Source organism: Podarcis liolepis, assembly GCF_965112155.1.
Source record: "Podarcis liolepis genome assembly, chromosome: 5".
NCBI lineage: Eukaryota > Metazoa > Chordata > Lepidosauria > Squamata > Lacertidae > Podarcis > Podarcis liolepis.
This window is the reverse complement of record NC_139556.1, coordinates 61,653,122-61,672,897: the sequence shown is the minus strand read 5'-3', so window position 1 is coordinate 61,672,897 and position 19,776 is coordinate 61,653,122. Positions and strand designations below refer to the sequence as shown.

Sequence of the window (19,776 nt, the reverse complement as noted above, 5' to 3'; positions counted from 1 at the left end):
AAACTGCTACCTGCGCACGGAAACACTGTTTACCTTCCTACTTGCACTTTGACATGCTTTCAAACTGCTAGGTTGGCAGAAGCTGGGACCAAGCAATGGGAGCTCACCCCGTCATGGGGATTCAAACCGCCAGCCTTCCAATTGGCAAGCCCTAGGCTCAGTGGTTTAGACCACAGCGCCACCCGCGTCCCAGTCTTGTAATAAGTACCCAGCTATTTCTGTCTGATGCCTTATATCTAATGGTGCAGAGAGTAAATGGGAACCATATTGTTGTAGGCCACCCCAATCTCTGAGCAGTGTGAGATTCCAGGGGTTTCAGGCGCCTACCCAGGGTTAGTGTTTCCTTTTGGAATGAGGCACAGCAGAGACTATGGTGTCTTTAGGATATCTGGTTTATTAATGCATATATAAAAACTCAGCCTGCGATAGAGGGGTTAACAGCATTAATACCCCAAAGTGTATTGTTTCTCCCATAGTCACAGCCGTGGATTCAAACAGATGTCAAACATTGCTCTCTGACCCTCTCTCCAGCTTGCTCCTTTACTTCTAGGTCACATTAATCCTACCTCTGCTCCAAACTCTGGCTTTTTTTTCTGTTGAGACTCATTTGCCATCTCACATTGAGCCCCTTAATGGTTTATCACCCAGGCTATCACTTCACCAGAAAGCTAGCTTGGCTATTCCACCAATTAGAAGCCTTGATTAAATTCTAACACTTGCTGGATCCAGGGATTAGAGGGGTCTGGCACACATCTTAACACCCCAAACTCATAACAATATGCATTCACTGTTATTACAATATGTATATTTTTGCTTCGTTTCATTGGTGGAAGAGAACTTTGCTGTTGTGCCAAAGTCTTCACAATAAATATACATTTTGAGATACGACTTTATGGAAGACCTGAAAGAAGTCCACCATATGGCAGTCAGAGAAGGAGAGGTGCCAGACATAACGGGCATTAAGAGAGAAAAAGGAGCCATTTAAGGAAGCAGGAGATGGCTGATATTATAACCAATTACAATAAAACAAATAGTTGAAAATAAGCCAGCTACCATGAAACACAGTTTAAAACACAACCAAGCCTAGAAAACTTCGATAAAATCTGGCAATGGTACATATAATAAAGCATTTCAGTTAAAAGTGAGAGAAAACACAAACTACTTTGAAGTTCTCTTTAAAACCAGAAGTAATGGGAGTCAGCTGTATTACCCCTCTTGGGAGGAGATTCCATAGGATTCCACCACCAACATGACTTGCCTGGAAAGGAGACAGAGGAATCAAAGATAAAGGCAAGGCTGTCTGTCCCTGATCAAGAGGATGGATGGCGGTGTCAGTGGAGATGGAGTATGTACTAGGAGAGGAAGGCTTGTGGGGGGAAAGATAAGAAGTCTAGCCTTGACTATGCTGAGACTGAGACAGCAATAAAACATCGAACTATCAGACAAGCAGCTGTAGATATAGGACCGGATGGAGACACAACGTTCTGAGGTGAAGCTGGATATCATTATTGTATAGATGGTACTGAAATCCCATAAAATTTGATGCACTATTTTTACATTTATACCTCCTCCTTTCCTCCGGGGAACTCAAGATGGTGGGCCTGGTTCTCCTATTTTGTCCTCATAACAACCCTGTGAGGCAGGTTACACTGAGGTTGCTTCCAGACCGTTGCTATTTTCAGGTGGGATTCAACCACATGCCAGCAAATCAAGGCTTCCCAATTAAAATTGATTTGGAGCCGCTTCCCAAAAGATTTGACTTCTTGAGATAAGGAAAGTGTGGGTCAACACTTGCATGAAGCAACATCTTCTTACCTCAAGGTCACCTAGTGAGTTCTGTGGGTGTTTGAATTTGGTCCTAGCCTGAACCTCTAGCCACTAGGCCACACTGCTTCTTGATGAGGTCACCCGGAGACATGTAAGGCAGTAATGGTGTGTGTGTGTGTGCTGTTGTCCTCCACATCTTACTGGAGCCCCTCTTCCATCAGTCGTAGCCAGCATGGTCAGTAGTCAGGGATGATGGGAGTTTTAGTCCAACATCTGGAAAGTCACAGGTTCCCTATTTGGTGGGGGCAGGCTGAGGAGAGTTTCCTGAGAACCCTAAGCAGCGCTGAGAAGGGTATACAGCGCAGGATTCGCCACGGGAAGTAGCGCCTTGTTTGTAGCATGCTTGCCACCAGTGAAGCCACAGCACCAGTGCTATCGTTAGGCCAACTAGGCAGCCGTCTGGGGCACAGACCTCAGTTTTTGTTATACAGTGGTACCTTGGGTTACATACACTTCAGGTTACAGACTCCGCTAACCCAGAAATAGTGCTTCAGGTTAAGAACTTTGCTTCAGGAGAGAACAGAAATCGTGCTCCGGCGGCGCGGCAGCAGCAGGAGGCCCCATTAGCTAAAGTGGTGCTTCAGGTTAAGAACAGTTTCAGGTTAAGAACAGACCTCCAGAACAAATTAAGTTCTTAACCCGAGGTACCACTGTATCTTATAAATTTTTGATAATATTTTACTTTTATTTTATATTTTGAACAATCTTACCGTTCCTACAATACACCTGTTTTTTGAAAATTTGAACTTAGCAAATTTTGGAGGGCAGGGTAATTAGCTAGGGCCTTGCCTGGGGTGCAAAATAGCCTGGCACTGCATGAACCTAGGGAGCTGCCCCGCCAAAGAAATCACCGAACCTAAAGCCCTTCCTTGCCAGCCCTGCGTTTCCAGGTGCACAACCTGCCGCCTCCTCCCTCTGCGCCCAATCGCTGCAAGGCAATCCTGCCTTCGCCCCGCCCCATTCCAAAGGACGTGGTTGGTTGAGCGGGCGCAGCCACCCGCCCAAGATCTTCGCAGAAGTTTAGTTCCGGCTGAGTTTGCGCCTCTCCGCCCCCTGCGCCAGGTGAGGCGACAGCAAGTTCCAAGGCAGCCTCGCCAGGCGCCTCGACTCAGTCCCGGAGGAGGAGGAAGAGGAGGAGGAGCTCGTGGCCCCGCCCCGTCCCGGGCGGAGTTGCCGCGGCTGCTGACATGTTTCCCTGGGACGGAGTCACGCGCGCTTTTCCTCGGGGCTGCTTTCGTGGAGCCCCTTCGGGACAGGATAGCCCAGCAGTCTGCGCAGTTCCCGCCGGCTGCGTCTGATTCCCGGGAACCGCCTTGCTCGCCGGCGACTTGACTGCAAGGGGGTCTCTGGGGCGGGGAAGGTAGGGCTGTCGGCGCGGGCCCGGAGGCGCCCCTTCGCCTTCCGTGGGGGGCGGGGAGGGCGATCTCCGCAGGATCTTGACACTTCGCAGTGAACGGGGCTTCCTCCCCCTCGCTTCCTCCCGCTTCCATTTCTTGCAGCGAACAGTGGACCTGCCTGAATTTCCTCTTTCCACCCCAAGTTTGGGCGAAAAATGGTTTAGTTTAGTTGCACCTGGCTATTAGGAAGGGAGGCTTGGATCAGGCCCGGGTAGCCCATGACGATTCCTTAAGAGAGCTTCCTTTCTTTTGCGTCGCCCCGCTACTAAAGTAATCCAGTTTTCCGTCCAAAGCAACAGCAGCCCTTGTTTTACACGCTGCGTTTTGCTCAGCTTGCAGTCCGCCCCATCTGCAACAAAACATGTCTCTACTGTATGGGATTTTACAGCCACAACAGGCGCTGTAACTCTCCAGTGGTTTGACTCTGCCCCCAAAGGCACACTCCTCCATTGTCTCTGGAGACAAATGGATGCCAAAAAAAAGTTGGTTCAGTGCTTTTGGATGGTCATCTTGTCCCTTTTATATATATCTTTATGCAATACAAAATAGGGAAGAAAATTCTACCATTTCATACCTGCAGAGAATTAAATACAAACACAGTTGTTCCAGTTGCCCAATAGCACAACGATGCCTGTGGGTTTGTGAGCAGTAGGGGAGATGCACGCTATTGGAAATTAAGCCTCCAAGCTCATCTATTGTCAGGGGCAGACAAGGTGTGTTTGTCAAAGGCAAAGAAACCAGGACATGTATTTCTCTGGTGTGGGGAATGGTTCCAGTGTCTCCTGTGCAGTGATAACCTTCAGCTTTTACAAATGAGCTTGCAAGCCTATGTTGTGTTCCTCAGCTGCCTCCTTCCCCCACTCTCCAAGAAAGGTCACCTCCAGACTGTCAGAATTTTGCAGGACGGATTCACATGCATACTGAAAATGCATCATAGGACTGAGTTGAGCAAAATGGACTCTCCTCCCTCTGTTAACTCTAAATTTGTTCTGATGTTCCCTCTAGTCCTCTAGAGCAGGTCTGGAGACAGGGTGGGGAATCCCATTGTGCTGGTGTTAATCTTTAGTTGAATACCAGCTGGGTTGACATTTGGACCAGGAAGCTAAGGAGGGGCCTTGTACCAGGGGCCTAGGTGAAGCATTAATGCATATATTTATTTGCAGATGAAGTGTGTGCTGATTACTAGTGAGGTGGCAGAGGTCCTGTTCTACTGGGCTGACCCAGAATTTATGGCGATTCTGCACCAGCGCTTTGGGGGCCATGATCAAGGTGGTGGTGAGGTGAGATTTAAAGGAAGAGGGAAATGGACCAGAGTAAATGGATGCAGGGCCAAAATGTCATTGCTGGCACTGTGTTCAGCGCTTGAGAAAGATGTTCTGCAAAGTTCCTGGAGTGATGGAGGAAAGTGTACTGGAGGTGGAAGTGTGTATGCTTATAAAAGCTTTGGGGCTTGTCTGAACAGGATCAGGTTATTTTTTCCTGTTCTGGTTTTGCTTTCGTATTTGCTTTATTTATTTAAAAAATGAATGCTATGTTTTAATTGTTTTCAACAGTACCCTGCCCAGAAAACCCAAGTTCTTAGATGGCTAATGGATATGATATGTAGATATGTATCTGGGAGGGAACTGGGTTATGGCCTGTCCATGGGTGTCCATGCACATGCGCATGGGATGTGGCGGGACTTGGCAGGGCACAGTGACTGCTGCTTCTCCCTCTTTTTCTTTCCACAGGCCCCCGCTCTGGAAGACAGCATCAACACATTGTTTGCCCCCATGATCATCTCCTGCACAACACTGCTAGAGAAACTAGGAGACACATACACTTGCTTCTCCTCTGAAAATGACAAACACCTCTATGTGTTACATATGGTAACTGAATGGGCCATGTGCTTAGAAATGTATAGATGTTGATGGGAATGTAGTTGACAGACTAAGTCACCTTGAGACATTCATTAGCGGTGGAGGGTGGAGGCTACCCAATGCAGCTACATGAGGCCTCCCATATTATTTAAATTGGGGTGGGTGGATGTCATCCAAGCACTTTTTCTTTGTTCCTGCAGTGGCAGGGAGGTAGTTTTCTTTGGCTATCACTCGTAGCTGAGTAAGATTGTCTTCCATGAACACGGTCTTAACAGGGAGTCCATAAATGACTGTGGAGGCCAGTTCTGGATCCACACGTCCTTCCACAGTGGGGACATAGGTTTCCAGACGGGAGTTGATATGTTGAGGGTTTGCCAAACGTGCCTTCCTCTTAGCAATTTTCTCCCTTTTTTCCTGAGTTTGGGTGTCTTCAAAGTCCATGACACCTTTGGTAAAAGCCGTTCTCCATTTGGAGCACTCGCAGGCCAGTGTTTCCCAGTTGTTGCTGTTTATACTACATTTTTTTTTAGATTTGCCTTGAGAGTGTAGTTAAACCTCTTTTGTTGACAACCAGCATTATGCTTTCCATTTTTCAGCTCGGAATAGAGTAGTTGCTTTGGAAGACAATAATCAGGCATTGCATCCGAACTACATGACATTGCACAGATCTGTTTTATTTAAATAAACACCAAAATGCATCAATATTTTTGGAGCAAAGGGGACTTTAGATATTTCCATGATCATTTTACATCTGTCTTCATCTTCCTTATAATGACTGAGATAGCAATCCTCTTGCTGCTTCTACAGTTTGGTGAGTGCCTGTACATTGCTGTGAATGGCGATGGCTCCGAGAGTGAGGATGACTTGCGCCGTAAGCTCTACGTGCTCAGGAGACTGGCTGAAGCTCACTTTGGACTGGTCACGCTCGACAGCCACCTCTTCCGCAGAGAGTGAGTTACCGTGCCAGAGCAGGGATTTCCTTCCTTCCTTCCTTCCTTCCTTCCTTCCTTCCTTCCTTCCTTCCTTCCTTCCTTGTGATGAGCTTGTTTTCCTCCATCCCTGGATGGGATGTTTCGTTCACAGCATATGGGTCCTGCTTTCCATGTGGTCTTCTTAGGCCCCTGTAACACTAAAGTCCCAGTGTGCTGAGCCACAGGAAAGCAGCTTCTCCTTGGTGCTGTTCCACACAGCTGGCGCATGGGAGACTAGTTTGTATGGAACTGTCATACTTCTGGGCACATAACCACCTGGTGCATGAAGGAAAGGGAAGCCTTAGTGCGACAACCTTGCCCATGTGAGAGCAGTATTCTTGGAACACTGAGCAGTAGCTGCATGGGATGTCACCATAGTGCAAATTAGGGTTTATATGCGCATGAAAAGAGCCTGAGGCAGAAGAGCCGGCCTTCCCTATAATTTGCAGAAAAGTAACAGCAAAGTAGGATCTGTTTGGGGTTTTGAGTGCATCTCTCAACAATGCCTATGTCTGGGGATGCTTACACAGGTGAGATAAGACCAAGGAAAGATGAATTGTATGGCCTCTCTGCTCCACAGGCAGGTAGCTGACTTTGCCCTGGGTGCAATCTGAAGATTATGAATGTAGCCCGAAAAAGTTCTCTTTGATTTGACTATGTAGAAATAAATTCTCTGCATAAGTTTTAAAGCCTTACTTGCAGAAACCTGGTTTAAACTTTACAAAAGCAATAAAAGATACATTGTCTCAGTTATACATTTCTAGTATTACATACACCGGTCGCAGTATAAGGCTCAATCTTTGCCAAAACACAGTCATTTCAGCTAAAAAATAAAAGAGTCCTCTCTCTTTTCCAGCTTACTGCATTTTGATTAATGCTCTGGGAGATCTGGGTGTACTTGAAAAACTACTCTGAGTGGTGTGGGCTACTTCATTAACATAAGTAAACACTTTGGAACTCTGTCCCAAAAAAACATAAAACTTAACTCACCCCGTTTTTGCAGTGGAAAAATACAAACCTTCAGCTGTGTGTTCATTCTCCACAGTAACTTGAATACAATACGACAATTATGCACCATTTTATGTAACGTTAAATAATTTTAACACAATCTGTAAGTTTGAGGATTTCTGCCCTGGAGGTAACCGTTGGCCTCCACTGATTTTGTGGGTTGTTGCTTTGTAGGCTGCGCCCAGGGGATTCTGAGCAGCGGGCTCACATTTGGGGACTGTTTCAGAGCCTCCTTCAGACCCATCACCAGCTCCGCCAGGATGACCAAAGCTTTGCTGTGGAGGTAAAGTGGACTGGGGCAGTCGATAAGTGGTGGTTGGAATGAAGCCAGGGATGCAGTTGTTCTACTGGGTAGCCTAGGATGGATGGAGCAAGCCAGGATACGTGTGTGTTGCCCCCTAGAACAGGGATGAGGACCTTTTCCAACACACACACGTTGAGCCAGAAGCAAAAGAACATCGAGCAATGGCTGTGTCTCTTACCATTGTCTACTAGGCTACATTCCAGGCATGCAAAAACCAGAGACTACAACACACACCCTCAACACCTCTGCATCCAGGGAAGCAAGATGCATTATCAGTATTAAATTGAATTTTTGATCTATATCCCACCCTTCCTCCCTAAGAAGCCCAGGATGAGGAGGGGTGTGTTTTTGGAAGAGTCCTGGAGGCCAGATAAAGGGCCTCCCAGGCCTGGGTTCCCTACCCCCTGAAGTGGGTAGCAGGTAATGCATGTCCTTAATCTGCGTAGACTGATGGAGCTGGGGAAGTGGGCTTTTCATGTTGTGTGCCTCACGATAATTGCTGCCTGGGCTCTGCGTAAGGGACCATACATCCCAGGGCTGGGAGGGAAGACCTTGTGCTGCAAACCTGTTCCTCTGTGCCACCCTCTTTAGGCCGTGGAGCGACTGATCCACCCTCAGCTGTGTGAGCAGTGCATTGAATTCCTGGAGCGCCAGGTCGTGCAGCACATCAATGGCAGCCCAGAGCGTGCTGGGCACGAAGTTGTGCATGCCTTCCTGCTTGTGCACACCAAGCTCCTTGCCTTTTACTCCAGGTAAACCCCCACTTCCTTTCTGCAGTCTCCTCATCCTCCACGTCCTGCTCACGCCAGCCCAGCATCTTCCACTGTGCCCGTTGCCTCCTTTGGCACCCCGCACCTCTGCTTCAGTGCCAGCCAGGCCACCCTGGGCCTCTGGTTGTCTTTAGAAGGATACCTCCCACCTTCCGATATGTGGCTCCCCTATCAGATGGGCCGTGTCTTCACCTCTTCTCTTTTACCTGCCTCCTAGCCGGAATGCCAGCTCTCTGCGGCCTGCTGACTTGCTCACGCTCCTCCTGATTGTGCAAGATCTGTATCCCAGCAGCGCTTCTGAGGAGCTGCCAGCCTCCCAGGTACCTGCCCAGGTGGGGAAGGAGACACATTCATACAAGGGGCTCTGTGTTTGTGGAGATTCCTCTTTGGGATCTTCTCAGACAATGACCTTGAGCTGGACTGAGCTGTGTGGAGTTGGGCGTAAGTGAGATTCTGGGAGCTTGGTGGTACTTTACTGTCACAGAGCTGTCTTCCAAGTGAATTGCACTTGCCCCTGCAATATAGGCCTTCATGCAGAATTTTTAGGATGTGGCTACAGGCTTTGGTAAAAGGTTTAAAATGTGTTTTATGCATTTTGAGGGGTGTATTGACCTATGCTTTATCAGGCTACTGTAACTAGATTTTGCATTTGGATGGGTTTTTTAAAAATGTATATTATATTTGGTGTGTAAGCCACCTTGGGAGGGCTATGACCTAAGTGGCAAGCTTAAAATATTTAAATGAAAATTAATTAAATCTAAACAGGAGCAGGGATGGGTACCCTGGATTAATAGCAATAGTAGTAGTAATATTTGCATTTATACCCCACCCATCTGGCTGGGTTGCCCCAGCTACTCTGGGCGGCTTCCAACACAAAAACATAATAAAACATCAAACATTAATTAATCTGTTCCAATATAAAAGTCACAATAACTTTAAAATAAATAAATCATATCAAACAAAGCAACATTCATTAAGAGCTGTTGCGCTGTGTGAAGTCTGTCTAGATGCCTGAATAGCTAAATGTCACAGAGAATCATTGTGGATTAATCATTAGAGACCACAGAGGCCCAGGTCCAAATTCCCACTAAATGAATTTGGTCCAGTTTCTTATATGCCACTTTGAGCTCCTTGAAGGAAGGCCTCAATAGGCCTCTTAACCACCACTTTAATTTCCCATAATGTTCTGGTCTGACACTGAGTCCAGAGCATTGTGGGAAATTAAAACAATGGATCAGCACAGGTTCCTTGTTCATTTGTAGGAGGTCCTCAAACACTTCTTTAAAGAAACAATTCAGATCTGGAAAATTTCAGATTTGTAAAATTTCATGGAGCTCAGTGTTTGCAAATTGTTTGCTGCCATTTTATTTTAATGTTAGTATTTTTCATGATAACGTTTTGTGCTGCTTTATTAGAAACGTGCTATTTCATAGTATTAGAAATGAGACTGTAAGCTGCCTTGTGAGGATAGAGACACTATCAAAGGCAAGATTTTTATTAATAAATGGGCAGGAAGGAACATGGCCTACATTGGTGGGTGAGTCTTGGCAGCTGTCCAAAGATGGCTAAGCCTGTCTCTTTCAGTTCTCAGAGGACGAGCCAAGTCTCCAGAGGCTCCATAGCAGTGAAAACATCCCAATGAACAGCCCTTGTCCCCATGCATCTTCCCAAGAACAGGTAAGTATCAGCCGGGCTTTGGGCCTCCCATCCCAAAGGCCCAACCCTGGGTCCTTGCAATTTGTGGTTGATCAGGAGTTGGGTTGTAGGCTTAGCTTTAAAACCTGAGGGAAGCAGGGGGGACTAGGATGTTGCTGTGGCAAATGATATGCGATTCATTATTTGCTAGGAATGGTGAAACCCCCATCATTGTCCTTCTGGGATCCCATGGTGGAACCTATTTTGGCAGATGGGGAGGGAGCCATCCTGGGCTCGTGCTGAGTCTGTTCCCTCCCACACCCTCCCTTACGCCCTCCCTCAGGTAGCAGATGATCTCTCTATGCCCGAGGAGTTCTACACCCCCAAGGCTTCCCCTAGCCAACAGAGCACAGGTGAGTTTGGGGTCAGTGCGGAGGAGTATGAGAAGCGACTGTGGTCTCCTGTAGATGTGGGGAGAGCTGTCAGAATGCAAAGAAAAAGAAAGGGTGACTTGCACGTCAGCTGGCTTGACTGAGTGGTGACTGCGTGGAAATCTGATTTCCCCCTCCCTGTTTTGGAAAGGGGCATTGCCCCACTGCTTGGCTGACACTCAGAAGGTGTGCAAGTGTGGCTCTAAAAGCAGTTTCCTATAGCGCCTGCCAAGGGATGGGGTTAAGCGTAGGTGCTGCCCCAGCTAGGAGGTACCTGGATCAAAATGATGTTCTGAGTCTTTTGTTAGTTGCTGTTGGCAGCCACCTTAACTGTTCCCACCTGTGGTGCTGGGGGTATCTGGTGTCTCTTCTCTCTGTTGCCTGAAGGAAGCACGGCCTGGGCTGATGGTGTGGACTTTCAGGGTGAGGGGGAGACGAATTCTGCTGACATCCAGGTATGTGCTTGGGCTTGGGATCACAGCTCTGGATTTTTCTGCTGGGCCTCCCTTTCTGCTCTCTCCATTTCCACTTTACATTCTCTTCTGGGTCTGTCTGGGGTTTTTTTGTTTTCTTTTGTTTTTGGCCACCTGTACTTCTCTTGTAGCCAAATCATATGATCAGTTTTTTTCACCACCCGCATAGCTTTTTGTGATCGTCAGCCTTGCAGCTTGTGGTTATGTCCCCCACAAATGGGGAAATGAACGGAAGCAGCTTTCTCAGAATGGTGCAAAGCACCACATGTGATGAGAAACGGCAACAAAGAAACTCCGATAATGAAAGCTGGACAAAGAGGATCCATTCCACAAGGATTTTAGGGCAGCAGGCATTAGGGATCCCTTATGATCACATTTCCCAGTTTGCTTGATAGAGGTGTTGCTTTCTTTCTGTATACTTAGATGTTTCTATACTTTCTATACTTCCCAGTACTGTGAAATCTGGGACAACCTTCCCCACCACCTGAACCATTAACATACCATAAATGCAACCTTCGTGGTGTCATTAAGATTGCATATAAAGCTCACCGAAGCACATTGTAGTGAAGTTAACATTCCCTATGCTGGCAGACCAGGGTGTCTGTGCGTGGATGACCTTGGGGCTTAAATGAGGGGAGAAGAATGGGCAAGAGAGCCTTTAGAGATCTCCCGGCCTTGCAGGGAAAGGGTTGGAACAGCATCCCCTCAGTTGCCCTCTTCCCCACCCCAAAAAAATGCAGATGGGAAAAACTGGCAGGGGAACAGGTCTGTGCATTCGTACTGCCCCACAGTTACCAGTAGCATGCGGATGGGAGCAGTTAGCCAACCGGGATTGGGAGCTAGGCATGTCCTGTTTTTCATGCCTGTAGTCCCTAATCCCACTCCCTACCTCAGCCAAGATCCCATCAGCAGTGAAGGGGACTCTTCCCTTCCAGCTGAAGGGATGCTGGTGGTGGTTGGGGGCAAGGAGGAATGGAATTGGGCTCTGAGGCTGCATGTTCTTTGAGCCCAGGACTGTAAGCATGTGACCCTCCAGGTGTTGGGATATAGACAAATGGCTGTGCTGACTGGGGCTGATGGGGAGTGGAAGTCCAAGGACATCTGGAAGGCCACAGGTTTCCTCGCCCCTGCTTTAAACTAGGTGGGGCGCTGTCCTGCCTTGGCTTAAAGGATGGTGGAGGGTGAGGTGGGGGGGTGGACTAACTTGACTCTGGAGGCCTCCTTTCTTCTGAGCTCCGTTTCCCTCTCCACTTCCTTCGCCTGTGGAATTGAGTTGCTCTGCTTGTTTCCTAGAATTGGCACTAGATGGAGCTATTGCTTCACTTTCCTGTTAAAGGAGCAGCCGTTTAGTTCCTAAAATTGTGGCGAAACAGGAGTCCTTGAGACACTTCACCCAAGAATGCTCTTATGTCCGGTCAGACAGATCCCAATTCTGTGACAACGGCATGCTAATCTTTTCCCCAGATGGCTGAGGATTCGCTGCAGTTTCTGGCGCCTCCAGCGCCAGAGGCTACCAATCCGCGGAGAATTTTCCTGGACGCCAACTTGAAGGAAGGCTACTGCCCCATGATGCCCCACATGATGTACTGCCTGCCTCTCTGGCCAGGAATCTCGCTGGTGCTCCTCACTAAGGTGAGCCAGCTCTCCTAAGCAGTGTTTATGACACTCAGCCTGCCTGGATCTCACTGAATGTCCCCTCTGCCTCTCAGAGCCCCAGTTCCCACGTGGCACATTCCATCTACCAGCTGCTGGATGGATTTCTGGTGCTGGAGAAGAAGCTGAAAGATGGGCAGGAGATCAGGCCTCACCTGCGCTCTCAGCCGGTCCTCGTCGAACTCCGGCATCGGATGGACAACTTTGTCAGGAGGTTGGGTGGGCAAGAGCCACAGGTGAGATTTGGCCAATTTACATAGGAGCTGCCCAGGCACAAGGGTGCTGGAGTTGAGCACCCGTTCCCAGAACACACTGCTAAGAGGGGCTGAGTGATGTAGTGTCTAGTGGGGCAGAGCTGGGCAGGCATGAACAGGCCTGAGCTATGGGTGAGTTCCCATTTACAGGAGTAGGAAAGACAATAGAATTGCTGGGTAAGAGCAGACCCTGCAAAGAGATGAAATGATGCTGCACCTAGGAGCACATCTCTCTCTCTCTCTCTCTCTCTCTCTCTCTCTCTCTCTCTCTCAGTTGCAGAATACCTGGCTGGAATTCAAGAACAGAGCTTTCTCTCGGAACGAGACTGGGAGTTCCTGCGAGTGAGTTACTGGTCGGGCTGGGCTGAAGTGAGGGAGATTAGAATACAGGGTTGGGATAGGATTTTGGGGGTGGCATCCTGGGGACCAGTTACTATACCTTGGCCTCATCTGAGGATAAAATGGAAAGGTGGCAGTGATGCAGCCATGCGTGGTCCCTTCACGGATGCAAATGTAGTGATGAAAAGGATGAATGGAGGTCTATGGGGCTCTTTGGACTGTGAGTGTTGTAGTCCTGGGACAAGGAAGCACCTGGCTGGACATGCTGTGAGGAAAGGAGAACGTTCCTGGTCTTGCTGGTTCTGAGCAATGAACAGACTCCTTTGCTGTCATATTTTGATTTGTGGGGTGTGTGCGTGCATGCATGCCGCAGCAATTCTCTTTCAACAGCTGCGAGACACGGTTGCAGACAAATCTGGAAGAGCAAAACATACGAGGTAAAAATAGGAACCAATTTACAGAACAAACCGTTGTATAGCACTCCTGGGACTGTACCACTTACAAATGTGTGTTTGAAGCTCCCCTGTGTGTGCACAATCAAGCAAAGCTTCCTCTGCACATAGTGAAGAGCGCATGAGGGAGAAGGCTTGGGTTCAAGCCCTCCTCCTCCTTCCAGACATGCAATAGACTATCGTGTGCTGAGTTCAAACTTCAGCAGGGGCCAAAGGAGGCCTGGCTGGTAGCTGAAGGGGGAAGATTTGGCGTGCATTTGGAAAAGGGGCTGGAGGGACAGGGGAAGAGGAAAAGATTTCGATTGAATAGAGTGGGGGAGAAATGGCCGAAAGGACCAGTCTGGTCTTTTCACCTATTGATTTGTACCTGGGACACTAATGGAGTTACCAGCTGAATGGATTTAACAGTTCTTGCAGCTTGGGGAAAACGTTAACAATACCAAGTTAACCTCTGTAGATTAACGAAGATGATGTATTGACAGAGACTGCGTACAAATGAAACACAGTTTGAACTCTGGGGCCATTCCTACTGCTTTCTTCTTAAAAGAAGCAATTTTCTCTGCATGACTGTTGCAGAATACTCCCTTTAGACAGGTGTTCTGTGGTGGGCGTGTCCTGCAACATGTTCTTGACAGCAGTCCTAGTGCATTAGTGGTGAGTTTGTTCTGCAGTGCTTCCCTAATGCTATCACGTTAACAGCTGTAGCACAACAAAAGGGAGGGGGTAACCAAACTCCAGAACATCTGTGTTTCGAAATGTTGCAGGATTTCAGCAGGAATCTGTGGAATCTGCACTCACTGGAAATGAAGCCATGTGACACACACACCAATAGCATAATGTGCACAAATAATCGTGAACGCACAAAAAAGGGACATGGGGGTTGATCCTGAATGCCCTTCATAGGTGACAAAATTCAGATAATGCTTCTGGCTTGCCTGGATGGGGGGCAGAGGTGGGTGTGAAAACTGGCCTTTCTGTACAGAGGTAAATTTTGCATTTGTTGCTCTGGCCTCTTTTGCCTCTGGCCCCACCATCACTCCTGCCATGTGGCCCCTGGGAAGGGAATGTGGCCCTCAATCTGAAACAAGTTCCCCCGCTGCTTCAGAGGCACACTGATCTCTCTTTGGCGCAGGCTTCTGCAGGCCTTCTGCCGCATCCGGAGGCAGCTGTGTGCCGTGTATCGGCAGCTCTTTCTTGGATCCTCTGGGACGCAGGGCTTGCCGCAGAACTTGCTGGACCAGGTGCAGCAGCTGACGCGGTGAGTGGGATGGAGCGCAGTGGCAAAACCACATGGGAAAGGGTGGCGGTGGCATATCTGAACTTGTACGCATTTGAGAGTTTGCACCTCATGCTGGATATCCCGTAAGGCAGTATTGGTCTGTTGTTGTTGGACTACAGCTCCCATCATCCTTGGCCAGCTTAGCCGTGGATGATGGGAGTTGTAGTCCAACAACATTTGGAGACCCGACATTGAGGGACGTTGCTGGAAGGTCACCCTGAAGTTCCCTTGAGCACAGCTCTCTTCCACTCTTATATCCATTCAGTTCTGTCCAGGAGAAGCTGGTACACCCCAGTCATGCTCCACTCCTTATAGCGGCTGCTGAGAAGCTACTTGGACCCTTCTCCTGAATACCCATCTCTTCTTACCCCGTGCACTTTTGGGTCTAGTGCCTGCTTCTCCCCATGATAGTGGCCAACTAAGGAAGGAACATTGGGGAATTGAAAGGCTTGCTGTCTTTCCCCCCCAAGGTGAGACTGGAAACTCTGGCTCCGAAGACAAGCACCACTTGCTGCGAGGGCAGGAAGGCAACATGTGCACCAAGCTCTTGGCCCTTGTAGCTTATTATTTCCAGTTCCTTTTTGTTGGCAGGGACAAGCTGCAAGACTGGAGAGATTTCCTGCTGGTGAAGAGCAAGCGCAATGTTACCATAGTGTCATATCCTTCCATGCTTTCCCCCGGTCCCGTTCACTTCTTTTCTCCCGGAGGACTTCTGAGCATCCCCAACCAAAACCAGGAGGAGGAGAGCTTCCTAGAGAAGTGATTGTGAAGTATTCCCCCCTCCCTGGCTGAAGATACCCTGGTCTAGTGGGAGAGTACTGCTCCCACTTTGCATAGCAACCTTTGGGACAAGAAACTCCGCTCCCACCCTCACCTGGGTCATTTCCTGTATCCCAGCTGGTAGAATCTGAGACTCTTAGTCTCAGGGTCATAGGTATGAGCCACACCGTGGGCAAAATATTCTTTTATTGCAGGGGGTTGGACTAGTTGACCCTCACGGTCCCTTCCAATTCTATGATTCTGTGTCTTGGGCACAGAGCTGGAGCAGGTGAATGTTGAGGTTCGTTCTTTCCTGGGCTCCACAGGTGTTGGGAACAGGCTGGCGAAAGTTCTCAGGTTGTACCAGGAAAGTACACTGTCCTTGGACAAACATTAAGGTCTAGAGGTGGGGGGTGGGATGTTGAAGGATTTCCATCCCTCACTTGGGTCAAGAACCCCATCCCTGTTCCTTGAGAGGTTTTTGTGGGGAGGATCCTAGTGGGGCAGGCACCCAAGTCGAGAGGGGCAGCTGCCTTCTCCCCAGCCACAGGCCCTTAACTGGCTGCCATCCACATATCTGGAGGAATTCCCAGGGCTGGTGCACTTCATCTACGTGGACCGCACAGTGGGGCAGATGGTGGCTCCATCCCTTGGTGCTGCAGAGGACTCTGCTTCAGAGCTAGGCAAGGGGCCTTTGCCTGCCTTCATCAAGCAGAAGGTAAATCTCCTCAGCCTATGCAAGAGCCCCAGCTCCTGCTCCTTTCTTGCCTGCAAAGTTTTCGGTGCAGCAAGAGACAGGCGGTCTCCCGGTAACATGAGCACGTGATGGGAGTTGGAGAGAGCAAGAATTTTAAAATGGTGATTCGGGGCTCAGAAAGGGAGGTCTTGGGGTGCCGGGTTTCTCTTTGTCTTCCCTGTCTCTTCCTCCCCAGGTGTGGTCCTTGGTGGCGCTAGCGAGAAGCTACTTGCAGAAGGGCTATACCACAGTGACAGTCCGGGACGGAGACTACTATTGCACCTACTTTCTTTGGTTTGAGAATGAGATGGTAGGTGCAGGAGCTTTGGGGGAGAGGGTGGGTGGGCTTGGGATGCAGAGATCTCCTGCAACTTCCTAAGACGTTGAGGTGATGCCCTGTCCTGAGCGCTTACTCTGGATGTAAGAATCCCAGCACCAAATGATCATTCAGCTGCAGTCAGTCATCCTAACTTGTTCAGAGCTGATTTGAGGCTACAAATGATGCATTCAGGAAGAAGGATAGGGTATTGACATGGTGCATAAACTGTGTCCTCTGCTATGGTGTGGATAGTATGGGCTGAAGACATTTGCCTCTACATAGCCTAAGAATGCCTGCAGTGGTCCCTAAGCTCCTGTCCTGTCCCTGACCTCTCCTTTCTGCTGCCACGCCCCTGCAGGGTTACAGGCTGGAGGTTACGGAAGTGCCAGTGCTTTCAGATGATTCAGCCCCCATTGGGACATTGGCCGGCGACTATTACAGGTGAGCAAGGATTCCAATGCCCCAGATACTATTGGATACACGAAGGGCTTGGAGGGAGACTTCAGCCAGAAGATCCAGGTTGGAGAAGGGCAGTCCTTTTACAGCTTGGTCCATCACCCAGCCTCTTCCTCATCCTGGCACCTGTATACAATTCTACAGAGTGCTGCCTACAATCTCATGGGAATTTCTATTGCATATAGTATAGTATATTTTTATGAACTGCCTTATTTCTGAGCCTGTAAGTTGTTTTAAATTAAATTGTTTTTAATGTTCTTACTTGCCCTGGGACGGGAAAGGGTGGGTGGGAATATTATTTATCCTCATCATCCCATGTTTTGAGATTTCCTAAGCTGAGGGTGGAAAACCTGTGACACTTCGGATGATATTGGCACTACAAATCCCATCATCCTTTGACTATTGGTACTGCTGGCTGAGGTTGGTGGGGAGTTGGAAGCTCCATATAAGCCAGGGAGGAGCAACACAAGCCTTCAGCTTGCCTTGGATTACATGAATGGGCTTCAGCTGTTCCCCATCCTGTCTCTAGTTTAGCTGTGCATCCTCTGCTGGCTGGGCTGGGGAAGCTGTTTGGAATCCTCCTTGTCCCAGCAGCCCTGCCTCCTCCCCATTTCCTGACCACCGTCTCTCCCCTCCAGGAAGCTGCTCCGTTACTGCAGCAGGACCCATGCGAACGAAGTGGTGAAGTGCTATGAACTCCTCACCATCCACCTGGGTGTTGTGCCAACTGAGTTTGTGATCCAGCAGGCGTGTGACTTGGCCCGGCGACTTTGGGAGCCAACCCGCATCCCCTTGCTCTAGGGGTTTCATTTGCTGCCTCAGCGCCATGCTAGAGACCATCACTTGTGGAAGGGTTTTTGAGAATGGGCTCTCAAACCTGGTGCCTGGTACATCATCAAACCTGCTCCGCTGTTGGAAGTTTGTTTTTGTTGCCATTGGGGAATCTCATCTTCCCATAGTGGAGAAGGAAAAGTGTGAGGAGACCCAACTGCATTTAACCCTCCCCATATTAAAAGTGACAGGTTTCAGCTGAACAATTCTGTAGGCTTGAGTGCCTTCAGAAATGTGTGATCTAACATAAAAGATGGAGAGTTAATCAGCAAATTAAACCCTGCACTTGTACTTCTGAGATGGAAGTTTGGTTTGGAGGGTGTGAGATGCTTTCCCACAGCACAGATAAATGCAAAGTGTCCCTTTCAAGGAAGCAGCCCCTGGAAAGAGGGAGATGAATAAACACAAATAAACCTTTAACTGAAAGTATCTTGCATACCAAAACAAAACCATTGACTGTCTGCAGTGCAGGGTTGTAGGACAGAAATCTCTCTTGCAATTGGTATGCAAGTTTGCTACAAACTCTGGTAGCATTTTTAATTGTATGTTTAGGAAACTGGAGTAAGCTAAACGTTTTATAAATGAACTGTATTAGCTGTCTTAAAATAAATGTTACCCCTAGGTCACTATTTTTCTCTTTTGCGATATTCATGTCCCACATACAATACAAATTCAGTGGCAAAAAGGAGAGCTTTTATGTCTGTGAGGAATTATGATTTCTTATAAAATGTTGCAAAGGAGAATAATGGGGTGGGGTATGAAAATACCCAATATAATCTACATTACAAAGCTTTATGAAAGACTGTGTCCTTATTGCAGTGCTTTCTGAATAGTGACTCAGACTCATGAATAACTTCAGAGCAAGCTCTGCTGTTAGGAAACAAAGAAACAGGAGGTTGGACTAGGGCAGGGAAGGGGAACCATGCTGCCTTGCAGACATTGTTGGGCTCCATCAGACTCTGCCAACTGTCAGAGATGGTGGGCAGTCGTAGCCACAGGTTCCCCTTCACTAGACTGGGGTTGTTGATCAGTTGCCATAAAGCTCTTGTTTGAGACAGTATTTATACTGCTGAACTCCCAGCTGAGGTTGCCACCTTTTCCTCTAAGCAAGCCCTGTGTTCGTAACAGCTACACGGTGGACAGATTTTCCAAATGGGATGGCAATAAAAGGAAGGGAGGGCTGTGCTTGCTGAATTTCTGCCTGCTGTGCAACTATTTATTCATTTTGTCTACTATTTATATCCTCTTCTTCTGAGGATAGCTTTCAGAGGAATAAAGCATTTGTCAGGAAAAGGTTGGCTGCTGTTCTTCCAAGGATGATGGGCATAGAGCAAAGAGGACCTCAGCATCAGACTTTTATTAAAGGTTCTATATATACTAATAGTGGACTCCTAATCCAAGTGCGGGTGTTTGTTTAGCAAAAAAGATACCATCCATGTGTGCCAAGAGGCTCTGAGAAACTCCAAGCATTGAATGAAATACTAAAAAGTCTTCAGAAACAAAAACTGTTAAAATGGGCAGGCAAGACCAACAACAGCCAAATGAGGACCGAGCATACTTGGTGACCGCACAGTGCTGCTATTTTGTTACAAGGTGGGGGTTAAAAGTGTAAAGTGGGAAAGAGGGGAGGTGGAATGGGGTACCATGGATTTGGGGCATGGCTGTCTACTTGGAACCCTGAATCGGGCACAATGTTTTGCTGCAGGTCCCACTTGTGAAATAATCAAAAGTATGCTTCCATTTCATCAAAGATTGGTTTTCTAGGCTGAAAAGAGTGACAAACAGTATAAAGCTGTGCCTTTCTACATTGCCATTTCCTCCTTCAGATGGAAACCAATCTGTTTAAAAATTAAGTCACATGGTCACATTCTCATTAAAATGCTAAGCAGAAATATTCTTCAATCTCTGAGAGATCCCTATTTGCAAAGGAATGGTTTGGTACCAAAAACATTGTATGAGATAGTGGATATATCAGCCTAGTGTAGTATATAATTATACCAATAGATATCAGAGGTTAATTATT

At 48.0% G+C, this 19,776-nt stretch overlaps 1 protein-coding gene across 5 annotated transcripts; it reads left to right on the top strand.

Moving 5' to 3' along the window:
* The first annotated feature begins 2,798 nt into the window (after positions 1-2,798).
* On the top strand, positions 2,799-19,046 carry HPS1 (HPS1 biogenesis of lysosomal organelles complex 3 subunit 1). 5 transcript variants are annotated; one of them, XM_083505784.1, is made up of 19 exons: positions 2,799-3,187; positions 4,388-4,504; positions 4,955-5,092; positions 5,891-6,033; positions 7,237-7,345; positions 7,958-8,118; positions 8,354-8,456; positions 9,721-9,813; positions 10,115-10,184; positions 10,590-10,657; positions 12,140-12,307; positions 12,385-12,564; positions 12,857-12,924; positions 14,506-14,631; positions 15,244-15,309; positions 15,985-16,129; positions 16,344-16,457; positions 16,825-16,907; positions 17,561-19,046. In XM_083505784.1, exons 2-19 carry the CDS (start codon positions 4,388-4,390, stop codon positions 17,721-17,723), a joined length of 2,115 nt encoding a protein of 704 aa, XP_083361910.1. In that variant the 5' UTR covers positions 2,799-3,187; the 3' UTR covers positions 17,724-19,046. The 5 variants fall into 5 exon arrangements, with proteins under 5 accessions (XP_083361910.1, XP_083361909.1, XP_083361913.1 ...); XM_083505783.1 differs by having other exon boundaries at positions 2,832-3,187; positions 8,354-8,468; positions 15,244-15,314; positions 15,990-16,129; XM_083505787.1 differs by lacking the exons at positions 10,115-10,184; positions 10,590-10,657 and having other exon boundaries at positions 2,832-3,187.
* The last annotated feature ends 730 nt before the right edge of the window (positions 19,047-19,776 follow it).